A 14,809-nucleotide genomic window follows, 5' to 3' on the forward strand; every position below is an offset into this window, starting at 1 on the left:
GTTATCATACAAAATGAAGAAAAAAAAAACTTTATTAAAAACATACTTGGCATGCAACATACACATAAATCATCAATAATAATTGCATTCCCACAACTCAGAAAAAAATAATTATAATAATAAAATAACAGTAAAAGGTCATCTTTGTAACAAAAATATTATCATAGCATCTTTATCTATGGCTTGTACTCCAGTTATTATATTTTGTTGCGCTTCACTTACTAAACAAAACAAAACAAAAAAAAAATCATAATCACTGGGTTATAGTGGTCACTAAAGATAATGTGATTGTAATTCACAAAAGGTCAGAGAATGTGTGTAGTGTAACTTTATTCAGCAATGGATTACTCATCATACAATTTAATTTCCAAAACTTAACACAGAGATTTAATAAATATACTTCATTATCAATTCTGGAATTTGACATATTTGCATTTGTCAATCTCAATTCTAGCATTAATGTGGGATTTCCTTCAAAAAGTGCAATATTTCATTATCATCTTTTTTAATGACAGTGGTGCTAGTTACCTAGCAGTTCATCCACTGAGCTCCCATGATGCTAACAGCAGTAGCAACTATTGTATCATACTGAAAACTAAACATGATGCATTTGCATGCGTTAAGAGGTATTAGAGATATTTTTGATAAATGATGGCTTTCTGCTCTGTTCTTATGGCTTCATATCATGGATAAATGTTACAAAATAATAAAGCTAACTCGAGTGTTTGCAATTTTCATTTTGGTTTTCTGTATAATCCAAACATATCAATGCACAGCTACATATGAGATGTAACAAAAATAAATGTTTCCCTTGACTATATAAAATAATATGACACTAACTGCATTTTCACATGGGTCCCTTTTCAAAACAGCAAAGGTTCGGTCACATTAACTGTTGCTCTTTTACAGGCGAAATCCAGTTTCAATTGAAATATGGAATTTGCGCAAATTGACCGTGTTGACCAACAGAAATCTGCTTTGAAGTTCTGTGTAAGCGCCGGTGCTTTGTTCTGCACTATTGACAGCAGACGATGGAATTTGTTTTCGCAGAAATTTCACTAATGTGCCTTAAAATGTCGTAAACAGTAATGTTACGTTTCTCAGCTGATGCGTGACAGGAAATGATGCGCAGACAGAGAGGATGATCAGTTGTGGACTGTTTCTCTCATTTTGCTGGTGATCTTGTCTCGTAGCTCACAGTGTCTGATCAGATTTCTGACCTCCAGAGGAAGTGAACTGTTCCACACGGTCAGCACTGAATCCTCAGCTGGGACTAGCACAAACACAGCAAACATCAACGGATTATAAATATTAATCATGTAATCTTTTGAAGGGCTCATATAACGCAGAAGCACACAACATAAAATAACCTTCATGCAAAGAATTTAACTTAATTTAACTAAATTAATTTGTGTTATTATTAAAATAATGATAATTACATCATTAAAACTTTAAAAAATAATAATGCTACAACTCTTTAAAATTCAAATCTATATTTATTTATAACATTCTTACCTTGTGTTTTGATTTGGTCTTGTGACATGCGTTGCCGTCTACCCAGTACTAGAATAACATTCTTTCGGTTGAGTGTGTCTGCAAAAGAATATAAAAAAAAAAAAAGGAATAAATATTTGTAAAAATTTTTTAACTCAATTTAATACAAGCAAAACACACAAAATCCCTTTAAACTAATATATTATATATATATATATATATATATATATATATATATATATATACACACACATACACACATATACAGTATATATGCCTTGAGAAATTTTTTTTTACTAGTACTTATTACGAAATAATATACTTTACAAGAATTTAATTGACTGTAATGTTGCAGACACGTATACAAATGAAAATGTATTATAGTGTAAATTTATATTAAAAGCAATTAGCTGAACTTTAGAGTGCTTTTGACCCACTTAAGTAGGACTTAATATATCTTGTACATAATTCCATAATTCCATCTATTGTCTTTTAGAATATGCTAAAAGTGTACCGTTTTAAAATGTGCTAAGTGTACTGCTGAATGTAAAACTAAAACATACATTAATGTCATTTCTATTGAAACAATTCAGTACATTTAAAATATTTGACATGTAATATTAAATATTACATTGCAGTATTTTACATGTGCTTTAGTATGTTAACACATCAAAGTAGGTGTACGTCTTCAGAGCACAACAGGCAATTATTAAAACATAAGTAATGTAAAAGTCTGGTAAAAGTAAAATGTTTCATTTGACAAGTGTGTTGAGAAACAAGCCATGAAAGTGAATATACACTGTAAAAAAAAAAAAAAAAAAAAAAGAAGCTTTTTTTAAGTTGAGCGAACTTAAAAAAAAATGTTTTTACCAGTTTCAGCAGATTTTTGAGTTTGCTCAAATTATTTTTGTGGGAGATTCTCAAATTTTTGTTGTATAAACTTAAAACGACAAGTTGAGAAAACTCAAAAATCTGCTGGAGCTGGTTGCCTTAAAATTATAAATTGGCTCAACTTTTTTTTTTTACAGTGTAGGAAACAGGAATTGTACCTAGCAGCACAGAGCCCATGCAGCGTATGGAGTGGCAGTGAGGGCTGATGGTCTGCAGTAGCTGACAGCTGGAGACTTCCACCAACAGGATGTGTCCTGCTTTGGTCCCAATCCACAGAGTACTGCTGTGCTGGACCAACAGAGCTTTAACAATCACCGAAGACGGCACCGTTTGTCTAGAATGCTCCTCATTCTGGGCTTTGGGCTTTTTGGTGGGACATAATCTGTTGTGCACATATAAATTGGAAGGGTTAGGAAGTTAGGGTCAACCAACTACTAACATCTACCTTGGGTGATCTGTTCACATAGGGTCAACCGATACTTAGCATACTTAGTCTCAAATGTGAAGATTCTCTATTTCATGGAACGTAAAGCACAAAAAGTTGTGGAACTACTGCTTCCAAATGATTAAAATTTTCATCTTGCCACAAATATGGCGTTTCATACAGAATGTTCATTGTCATTTCAGTCAAATTCCTTTAACAAATGAACTTCAGATGTGCTTCACATGATCAGTGTCGCTTCATGTTGATATGAAGCAAATCTGAGATCTTGCATGAAGTCTTATGCACATTTTTCCAACTTTTTTTTTTTTATTATTCAGACAGTTATTTTCTGAACTAAATACATTTAATATCTTATTTTAGTGCAATGGAAGATTGACAGGCAAGTAGCCGGTCCTTCACTGATTTCCAGGACAGACCAGATTAGCATTAACACTACACATGCATTTCTGTTTTCCTTTCCTAACATTTTGGACCCTTCTTGTATTTAGTGCCAACAACTTGTGATCTGATAATCTGAAACAGATGTTAATAACAGGTGAAAATGGGGTCAAAGTGTGTGAGTGAGTTATGTTAATGTGTGCCACTTCACCCGAGTAACTGTGCGCAGTCAATGAGGTTTATCATCCTCTCAGTCTTCTTATCCCAGACCTCCACAGTGTGGCCGCCCATTTTACTTACATACACATGTTTGTCCACCACTAACTGTGATATGCAAGGATCACTGCTGATTCGACTCTGCTGCCTAAACAAACAAACAAACAAACAGATAAACATGCTTAAGAACTGAACAACATCACCAAGAAATTCCTTGTAACAGGCTGTTTAACCAACAGGCTGTTTTTTAATGTGATGTTTAACCAAATCCGAAATTATCCATCGAAATCTTACTAAACTTGTCTTCTGCCTTTGACATGATGAATCACCACAATCTACAGTCTACTCTCTCTGATCTGGACATCACAAAAACTGAACATTGCATTCCGAGTATTACTTCATGGGCAAAATACCATCAGCAAAGCATTGGGGGTGCCTCAGGGTTCTGTAATTGGCTCATTACTATACTTAATTTATCAATCTCACTGGACCCAATCATAAAGGACATGGCTTTTATTATCTGTGCTGAAAAATCAGCTTAACCTGTCTTTCATATCTGAGCTAATATTGTGGATTCATCAGGCTGGATGACTCAACAGTATGAGCACGCATCTCTTCCGGCTTTATCTGTCTTGGTGCTTGAACAATAATGTTATTTTGGTGCCAAGTACACCACATGACCAACCTCAAGTATGTAAACAACCCCTTCTAAATGTCAAGTATATTTCAGATAGACACATTACTAGCATGTACAGTACATAAAATCAAGCATACAGTATGACCATGTAATCACATTAGACAAATGTTTTTAGAAGAAGAGTGAACAGTGCTTTTCTGGAAAAATCTGATGAGTCTGCACAAAGATCACACCTGAACATGTTTGGGATGAAGCCAAATGAGTGCCATGGCCCTAAAGAAGCATGGAATGGGAATGGGAGCAAATCCTTTCATGTTTTACCGCTGAACCGTTGAGAGGACTAACATCTGGTTAACAACCATTGTTTGGTTGAAATGATGCAAGCACATATTGGTCAGGAATTTGGGTGTTCACATACCTTTGGAAATGTAGTGTACAGTATACATCAGGGTATTAACTTTTGCATTAAGGGGAAATATTTTAACTAGTGCTGTCAAACAATTAATCGCGATTAATTGCATACAACATAAAAGTTTTTGTTTGCATAATATATGTGTGTGTTCTGTGTATATTTATTATGCATATATACACATACATACAGTATATATTTTGAAAATATTACATGTATTTACATGTCTATATTTATTTTCATATAATTTATATTATAAATAAATATATTTAATATATAAACATAACATATTTTTTAAAAATATATACATGCATTTGTGTGTATTTATATATACATAATAAATATACACAGTACAAATACATATATTATGTAAACAAAAACTTTTATTTTGGATGCGATTAATCACAATTAATCATTTGACAGCACTAATTTTAACTGATTTCCAGGGCATTTTTTTTACCTTTGTAAGGGCAATTTTTATAATCACCCTATGTATCTGTGTTGACTTTTACAGTATGTTAAATACATAAATGTAACCAATTACTTTATTCAATCAGAATGCTAGACTGTTACCAATAAATTTTGGATTAACAAAAGCCACCTTTACGTTGCAAAGGTAGAACAGAAGCTGCATCTGACATTGCATTTGTGTTTATTTACCTTTGTAAATAGCCTACATAAAGCACATAAATTGTAAAACAAAAAAAGTAACTCACTACAGGGTAGGGCTTTTATGACAAAAATCATTAAAAGTTGATTAATGCTCTTAACGTTATTTTAATCATTATTCAAGTTTTTTAATTAAATACAAAAATGTTTTTGTGTGTGGGGAAACACATCAGATTTTGGCTACACAGGCACAATCAATGAAGCTGTATCTGTGCTTTTTTATTTACAGTATGTTGAGAGAAATCGCAAGAGTGCAGAATTCAGTTGTGAACAAAACTTTCCGTTTTCAGTGGATTTCTTCATCACTAGTAACTAATCTAAACACCTCTGATTGGCCATTATTAAGTTCAACAGAAACGTGTGTTGTATATAATGCTCAACTCAAAAGATAAGATTAGCCATCTCCTTTAAGTTTGTATAAATGAGAATACTATGGGGCCAAACACAGAACCCTGAGGCACCCCCAGTGTATTTAATTGAGCAAGGGCATTTTTTGCTCCCTTATCTTGAATTTGTCAAGATAAGTTCCTGTGAATTTTATGACCCTGTATATAGCATATTTACCTTTAGCAGAAAAAGTAAGTTTAAGCTGTTTTCCACAAAACAACTGAACCTAATGGTAATTTGTTTACAATTGACAGATACAGTTATGCTTGTCTTTAGCAGTGTTAACGTTACTCACGGGTACAGCAGTTTGAGTTTGGTGTCTAAGCTTCTACAGATGTCGTATTCCACTGTGAGTGAGAACACCTTGCTGCCACAGGCAGCCCACAGCTCTTTGCGCTCCAGAGTTTGACTGAATGGACCAAGACACATAAGAGGAGTGTTCACATCACCAACCTGCAGTGTTTTCACTGGTCCACCATTCTTCACCTACAGTCATAAAATATCAAATATGTCAGGCATCTGAGATAATACAGTGCTGTTTTATACAAACCTGAGAGCATGCTAGCACTACATTTAAAAAGTTTGGGAATTGTTTAAATATTTATGAAAGAAGTCTCATTCTCACCCAAGCTGCATTTATTTGATCAAAAATACAGTAAAATGGTAATATTAAGAAATATTACAATTAAAAAATTAAGTTAATATCTCTCTCTCTCTCTGTGTGTGTGTGTGTGTGTGTGTGTGTGTGTGTGCATATATATATTCAATTCAATTCAATATGTGCTTTATTGGCATGACAATTGTTACAATGTATTGCCAAAGCATAGTGTTTACATTAAATATAGAACAAATATGTATTTAAAAAATAAATAAATAAATGCATGCATATATATATATATATATACACTGTATATAATTAAACAAAATAGAACAAATAAATTCTACAATTCTAGAATTCTATGAACAATTTAAAATTTTAATTGTTAATATATTAAATTATTATTATTAAATTGTTAATAATACATATACAGAGAGAGAGAGAGAGCGTGAGAGAGAGAGAGAGAGAGAGAAATGAATATAATGTTCATTTATTTGAAATAGCAAAAATAAAATAGAAATATTTATAAATGTACTGTTATTTTCAATCAGTTTAATGCATACTTTCGAAATAAAAAAAGTATTAATTTCTTTCCAAAAAAATCTTATTGATCCCAAATTTTTGAATGTCAGTGTATGCAATCAATTATAGTGGTAAACAATTACAGTTCATAATTTAATGATAAAAATAATAAAAACATTCTCAGATGATTCTCCAGTAAACCTTGGTCTATTTCAAAGTACAACTGTATTTACTGTACATACTGAAATAATTATTAAAATGATAAATAATGATTAAAAAAGCTATACCTTCAAGACTGAATCTTCATATATGACTAGTGATCCATCTGCTGTCCCGACCAAAAGGTAATTCTTAAAGTGTCTGAAAAATTGAAACATTATTCTCTCATCTAAACATGGATCATTCAAGTAGCCATTCCACTTTTTGCTCAGAACTTTACATGTAATCACCTGTGAATGTGAAAGTATAGTGATGTCACAGAGTCCTTCACACTCTTCAGACAGTGCAGAACCTCTGCGTTTATAGTATCCATGATGAACAGTGAACCTGACTGTGTACCAGCAACTAACCAGTCACTGCATGACCCTGGAGCTCTGATGATCACCATGCAGAGGATAGGACTGCTGTCAATCTCCTAAAAGAGGGCGGGAACACTGTTAACTGGACCGTTAAATAAACAGCAGTCAGTTGGCAAGAAACTGAAAACTCATATTTAAATAAATCACACTTGTTTAGATGAAATAGCATTTAACAAACAAACAAACAACAACAAAAAAACAGTGTATATGCAGTAAAATTCATACCTGGTTCAAGCTTCCCCCTGTCTCCAGATCCAGTGATGTCACACAGCCCAATTTCTGGCTGCAACTGCCACCTCCAATCCACACACGAGTATTTTTACCTCCGTTTGCACCTCCGCTGGCACAAGAGACAGTGAAACACTCACCCGGCAAACTCATTAATGTCAGCTCTTGCATTAGACAAAGCATCTCTACAGAATTCAGACGATCAAACACCTAAAACATACACAGAGACATTAAATGTTTACACAAAAGTCCACAAGTGATTCTTTCTAAGATTTCTAATAAGTTAGCAATCAGTTAGAATCGGATGTAATCAGTCTAACCTGAGCAGATGTAGGCCTGTCCTGTGGGTTTTCTCTCAAACAGTCCCTCATCAAAGACTCAAACCCTGGCCACGGAGAACAGCCGTAATACTTAACTGGATCTATATCAGTGATTATGGAGAAAGTCATTAATATTAAAGAAATCAAATTAAATGTAATCAAATGTGAATAATATATAATTTTATTAATCTTAAAATTACATTGATTTTTAGATTTAATCTAATATTCTATAATATTGAACAATATATACAAAAATCAAAAGTGACAATAATAAGTTTTGAGAGTAAAGAATATATATATATATATATACAGTCATGGCCAAAAATATCGACACCCTTGGTAAATATGATCAAAGAAGGCTGTGAAAATTAATCTGCATTAATCCTTTTGATATTTTATTTAAAAAAAATCACAAAAATCTAACCTTTCATTGGATAATAAGAATTTAAAATGGGGGGAAATATCATTATGAAATACATATTTTTCACAAATACACATTGGACACAATTATTGGCACCCCTAGAAATTATTATGAGTAAAATATCTCACAATATTTAGCACTCCAGGGTGATTATGAACATGAAATTATCCAGCCATGGCTTCCTGTTTCACAGAAATATAAACAGGAAGGAAGACAAAGCCCAAATTCCCTTAATCATCCATCACAATGAGAAAAACCAAAGAATATATTTCTGACCTGAACCCTGTAGAAAATGAGTGAACGGAAGAGAAGAAGCACCAACATGGAGCTGTGAATCTAAAGGGTCTGGAGTGATTCTGGATGAAGGAATGGTCTCTGATCTCTTGTCAGGTGTTCTCTAACCTCATCAGGCATTATAGGAGAAGATTTAGAGCTGTTAAACTGGCAAATGGAGGTTTCAAAAAGTATTGAATAAAAGGGTGCCGTTAATTGTGGCCAATGTGTATTAGAGAAAAATCATTTATTTAATAATGAAATTTCCCCCCATTTTAAATTCTTATTATCCAATGAAAGGTTAGATTTTAGCAAATTTTTTAAATAAAAGATCAAAAGGATTAACAATGCAGATTAATTTTCAGAGCCTTCTTTGATCATATTTACCAAGGGTGCTGATATTTTTGGCCATGACTACATCAAATAAATGTTTTTCTTTTGAATTTCTGCACAAGCAGCACAAACTGTTTTTAATTGTGATAATAATCAGAAATGTTTCTTAAGCAGCAAATCAGCATATTAGCATTTTATATAATAAGTATGAACTGTATGCATGTATGTATGGTACTGTATGTATAAACATCAAAATAAACAAAAGGAACTCAGCATGTTACCTGGTAGTTTTCCCTGCACAGCCACCTCATCAAACTCACTGGGAAACTTCATCCCATCAGATATCCGCTCGCCGTAGGTCATAAGGTCATACAGCAGCAGACCAAACGAATATACATCTGCCTGGACGTTATAGATGACATTACCTCGGGCGACCTCCGGTGCTCTAAAACCTGTGTGTGGAAGAATCGATAATTATAACCTATAAACAAACATCCTCTGTTTGTTTAATAACTGCTCCATGAAGGAGTATGGGAATGCTAGAGGTACCTGGTGTTCCTTCTGAGCTGCAGACACCCATACTGCAGCAGTACTGTGCTATGCCATAGTCTGTGATTTTAGCAATGATCTCAGCATCCGTCTTCAGGTTAAACAACAGAACGTTGTGCGGCTTCAGATCTCGATAGATAATCATAGATGAGTGCAAATATCTGTTTGAATACATGAAAAACATGTCAGAGATGAGGTCCTAAAGCTTAAACTTGAATTTAACCCAGAATGTTTGACTTCTTTAAAAGGTTTGTGTATTGTGTAGCTAGTCTACCCACCTGAGACCATCCACCACATGCAGTGCTATCCTGTGCTGTAGCTTGTGGCTGAGACTGCTATTTTCACGCTCAAAAAGCGAGTCCAGAGACCCACATGGGGCAAGTTCCATCACAAGAATGTGTGGGTTACAACTGGCAGCCAAAAGCCCCACCAGACTGGGATGAGACAGTCTGCCAAGTACTGCAAGTTCCTGGAGACAAATCATTTTAAAGCAAATACACCAACCATGTACTAATGGTAATCGTGCTGCTCATGTCCTAACCAAGTGAAAGACTTTCTTTTCTAGGGCATAACTCACCTGTCGTACCAACCGATGAACATAAAGTGTAGTTGCATGTTTATTGAAAATCTTCACAGCGACTTCCTCATTCTTGTACACTGCTTTATATACAGAGCCGAAGCCTCCATCTCCTTCAGGAAAAAAACTTTATACTTGCATTACTTTGTTGACAGTCACAGTAAGTAAGTCTGTCTATTAGTCAAATTCTCATGACAAATCATTGTGATGATGTTTTTTGAGCAAAATAATCATTATTAAAGGTAGGGTAGGCGATTAGACGCAATAGAGACATTTATTTTTTGGTCTCTGTCTTACAGATGTAAAATTTATTCATGTACTAACCCAACCTATATTCCATAGAGAGCTCCATCTCCAGCTGCTCTGGATCCAGTATGGTTCTGGATGGCTGGTCACTCAGTACCAGGTCTGGAGAGATCTGAGAGATGGGCAGAGTACAGCTGGGGTCCTCTGGGTTCACCAGCAAACCATCTTACAGACAAGCAACCAGTCAGTACAGCACAGGTTTTGCACCATTTTTATACATAAGGTTATCATTAAAGGAGTTGTGTTTCTGAATGTGAGCAGAATGGATAGAGACCTGCATTGATGTTGGAGAGTAGATCTTCCAGCAGCATCTTCTGGCAGTTGTGTCCATCACTGAAGCTGTACAGAGCCCATCTCTTAAGCAGTGTCTCTCCAGTGCCATGGACATCAGTGGTGAGGAGGCCTGGAAACCATTCCTCCAGCAGAGAGTCAATATGATCCACCACCTGCCCAAACAACACACGACCTACACACAGGACAGGTGATGTTATCAACACAATGCCATCAAAAGAACATCATAACCACTACATCATCTTCAACAAAGCATTATCATTGCAATCACATCAGCTTCACCAACACCACAACATCGCATTGCCACCATAACAATCATCTGTTAATGACCACAATTATCATCACTGACAATATTACAATCATCACCACCATCACCACAATCATCATTACTATGATCAAATTAAATGCATCACTATCACTATCTCATCACAACATCATCACATCACAACATCACCATCACTAACATCACCATCATAATCATCACTATCAATGAATCAAATGCATTACTAATCACCATCACTAACACCATTACATCATGACATTATCATCACCATCACAATCATCATTCAATGCATCACTATCACTACCCCATCACAACATCACTGTAGGATATCAGAGCGAATTAGACAATTTAAGATTCGATCAGATTGGTGTTAGAACCACCAAAAGAGCCAAATTCCACAAAGAGGCCCAGGACAACACAACAGGATGCCATAAATCAGATCCCTAGCACCATACAAGCCTCTTTCACAGAACATCGTACAACATTGACACAAAGAACACTTATTGATAATCCCAACTCAGAAAGGAGATTGTCAAATTTGGGGACAAGAACCAGACTGAAATTCCATAGGAGACCTTTTAACCGCTTCGGTCTTCACAGAACATATTCTCACGTCCACAGAATGGCACATAAACTGCCTTTTCCATATGCACCTAAAATCATCTTAAAAGGACTTATGACGTATGAGCAATTAATAATTTCTATGCATAACTCCATATCATGTATGTAACCCACACATTTGACTATCATATTCTAACTCATTGTGTATGTCTTTTTACTAACTATTGAATAGCTTAAGGGTTTATATTCATGTGTGGTATGTATGAGCGTGAAAAATCATACTTTAAATGTTTCTATCAATCAGTTCTTTGTCAAATGTATCATATTCTGGTTATAGAAATCATGTCCAAAATTATACTCTGAAAAGAGCGGGAAAGTTCTGACAATGTGACTGACCATATAACATGTTGATTTATGTATTGGGAGGAGAAACAGAGCTAAGACGATATCTAATTGGTCAACACACCATTTTGGGATGTGTCCAAAAGCCCAGTTAAAAAATCAGGACACCATCAAACCATGCTTTTAGCGCTTTGCTTTTTAGTCATTGCTTTTAGCCATGCTTTTTGCCACTGCCGTTCCAGCGTGCTCTGGCCTACATGCCAGCTGCTAACACCATGATATGAAGAAAAACCACCTAGTCTCGTTACATCCTTTCTTTCTTTTACTTTAGTTTCTTTTCTTTTCCATTGCGAGTTTCGTGTTCTCAGTTTAAGTTTTGCTGCCACGCCTTGTATCCGAGTTCAACTCGAGTCTATGACCGCCTCAAAACTTCTACCAGCCACAACTCTGCATCTTCAGCCAACGGCCAACCATCGGCTTCCCAAGACATCACTTCAACGACTACTGAGCTTCCAACCAATCAGCAACCTTGGGAAACCCCCTTTCTGCAAAGACGACAACAGAAGGGAATCCCTTCACACAAAGGCACCGTAAGAAATACAACTCCAGATTTTAGCTGAATTGGTGCATTTAATATTGAGAAACTCAATGCGAGGGTTAATTAAGTGATTGATGGTTGTTCAGGTCTATGCAATTGCACATATTGCTATAAACCTGGGATTTCACATTTTCATTCTCTTAAACTCATCCTTTCCTCACTTTCTCTCTTTCTGCAACTTGTGTGAATGTGTGAATGCGTGTGTTCATGTGTTAGATTAGTTTACATGTCTTAGGTTTATCCAATATAGTCTTATTTATATTTAAAAGAGAAGTATCTTGTGTTTTGTGCTTACAATTTAATGTCTTAAACTGCCGATCTTGTTACTGTGCTATTAAATAGTGTTTTCACCATATTTTGAATTTTCATATCCAGTGCAGAGTTGATGTTAAACGGCTCGTTCAGTGAATCGCTGGCCGACTCTGTGATCAGCGGCAAAACAGTGATTCTGTTCAAATTCCCTATAAAATCATAATTGATTCCCTTTGAGCTAAATTGACCTGTTTCCCTTACATCACCAACACTATAACAATCACCACCATCACAACCATCATTACTATCTGTCACGGATTGGGAGGAAAGAAGACTCAATTGCTGGCAAAAGGAATCTTCTTTATTAACAAATTACAAAATAAACAAAAACACAACTGAAACCACCCCGAAGGGGAAAAAGCCAGAATAAACACAACCACTGAAAACAAGACATACACGAGGCACAGGGCAGACATAAATCACAGGCATACCTGGCACAAAAGTGAGACAAACGAGCCCAGAACAGAAAACACAGGGAGCTTAAGTAGGGACAGCAATCAGGAACACAGCTGGGGCAAATTAAACAATAATGAGGTGAGTGGAGTTTGGGGAATTGAATATGGGAGACAGTGACCTCTGGTGGTGAGAGGGAGCATCGTGGACCCGGATTCATGACAGGACCCCCCTCTAAGGAATGGATTCCAGACGTTCCCATGCACCCAACCAGGGGGATGGCCAGGCGGGAACGAAGCAAAGGAAGGGGAGGGATGGTGGGCCAGGTCCATGTGCTGGTGGGGGACCTGGGGACTGAGGCAGCGCCGGCGGGATGGGGACCCAGGGCAGAACCAGCGGCCACCACAGCAGCCTCCTCGAGAGGTTCGTGAGCGGGCACCGCCGCCTCGAGAGGTTCGTGAGCGGGCACCGCCGCCTCGAGAGGTTCGTGAGCGGGCACCGCCGCCTCGAGAGGTTCGTGAGCGGGCACCGCCGCCTCGAGAGGTTCGTGAGCGGGCACCGCCGCCTCGAGAGGTTCGTGAGCGGGCACCGCCGCCTCGGAGGAACTGTGAGCGGGCACCGCCGCCTCGGAGGAACTGTGAGCGGGCACCGCCGCCTCGGAGGAACTGTGAGCGGGCACCGCCGCCTCGGAGGAACTGTGAGCGGGCACCGCCGCCTCGGAGGAACTGTGAGCGGGCACCGCCGCCTCGGAGGAACTGTGAGCGGGCACCGCCGCCTCGGAGGAACTGTGAGCGGGCACCGCCGCCTCGGAGGAACTGTGAGCGGGCACCGCCGCCTCGGAGGAACTGTGAGCGGGCACCGCCGCCTCGGAGGAACTGTGGCGGGCACCGCCGCCTCGGAGGAACTGTGAGCGGGCACCGCCGCCTCGGAGGAACTGTGAGCGGGCACCGCCGCCTCGAGAGGTTCGTGAGCGGGCACCGCCGCCTCGAGAGGATCGTGAGCGGGCACCGCCGCTTCGGAAGCTTTGTGTGCGGGCACCGCCGCTTCGGGACGATCGTGAGCGGCCACCGCCGCCTCGAGAGGATCGTGAGCGGGCACCGCCGCTTCGGGAGCTTTGTGTACGGGCACCGCCGCTTCGGGACGATCGTGAGCGGCCACCGCCGCCTCGAGAAGGCCTGAGATGAGCCCTGCCCCCTCAGAGAAAAGCTCAGCGGCTATCCCCGCTTCGGTAGCTTTGTGAGCGGGCGCGGGAGCCCTGTGAGCGGGTGCCGCCGCCTCGGGAACTTCGTGAGCGGGAACCGCCGCTCTCCTCACCGACATCAGCAGAGGATCCTCAACGCTGCGTCTCAGCCCGGGGCGCCCAAAGAAAAACCCCGAGATTCTGGAAGTGGCTGGCACGATCCGAGGAGGTTCTGGAGCAACAGCCCAGACTGGGAGGGGGGCACCCTCCCGCAGCTCCACCTCCTTCAAATAGATGACGTGGTCGACCATCTCCCAATAGGACCACGTATCTATTTCCCCCAGCTCCTCCCGGTTGACAGGCTAATCCAGGCCCGCTAAAAACAGGTTAATCCCCAGCTCCTGGCCTACCTCGAAGAGGTCTTCGGCGTACCACCCAAAAGGGCGATTGTCTTGTGGGCAAGGATGCGGCCCACTGGCTGGGGCCTGGTTCCTCTGTCGACCAGGAGCTGGGTACAAGAAGATTCCCATTTCCGCTGAGTCTTCAAATGGCTCGTTTGTACTGTCACGGATTGGGAGGAACGAAGACTCAATTGCTGGCAAAAGGAATCTTCTTTAT

General features: G+C 38.6%; 1 protein-coding gene across 1 annotated transcript in view; it reads right to left on the bottom strand.

Moving 5' to 3' along the window:
* Positions 1-50: 50 nt before the first annotated feature.
* Positions 51-14,809, bottom strand: part of lrrk2 (leucine-rich repeat kinase 2) — a 46,841-nt gene continuing 32,082 nt past the window's right edge. The window contains exons 37-51 of the mRNA XM_058767081.1: positions 10,506-10,697; positions 10,250-10,396; positions 9,926-10,038; positions 9,627-9,817; positions 9,349-9,509; positions 9,081-9,251; positions 7,773-7,873; positions 7,450-7,662; positions 7,096-7,280; positions 6,934-7,006; positions 5,822-6,012; positions 3,420-3,572; positions 2,544-2,767; positions 1,516-1,593; positions 51-1,273 (exon numbers count right to left, since the gene is read on the bottom strand). Of these exons, the coding sequence (XP_058623064.1) occupies positions 1,146-1,273; positions 1,516-1,593; positions 2,544-2,767; positions 3,420-3,572; positions 5,822-6,012; positions 6,934-7,006; positions 7,096-7,280; positions 7,450-7,662; positions 7,773-7,873; positions 9,081-9,251; positions 9,349-9,509; positions 9,627-9,817; positions 9,926-10,038; positions 10,250-10,396; positions 10,506-10,697 (2,321 nt within the window). The 3' untranslated portion in view covers positions 51-1,145. The remainder of the gene's footprint in view (positions 1,274-1,515; positions 1,594-2,543; positions 2,768-3,419; positions 3,573-5,821; positions 6,013-6,933; positions 7,007-7,095; positions 7,281-7,449; positions 7,663-7,772; positions 7,874-9,080; positions 9,252-9,348; positions 9,510-9,626; positions 9,818-9,925; positions 10,039-10,249; positions 10,397-10,505; positions 10,698-14,809) is intronic.

This window comes from Onychostoma macrolepis, chromosome 25 (assembly GCF_012432095.1).
Source record: "Onychostoma macrolepis isolate SWU-2019 chromosome 25, ASM1243209v1, whole genome shotgun sequence".
In the NCBI taxonomy this organism is placed as follows: domain Eukaryota; kingdom Metazoa; phylum Chordata; class Actinopteri; order Cypriniformes; family Cyprinidae; genus Onychostoma; species Onychostoma macrolepis.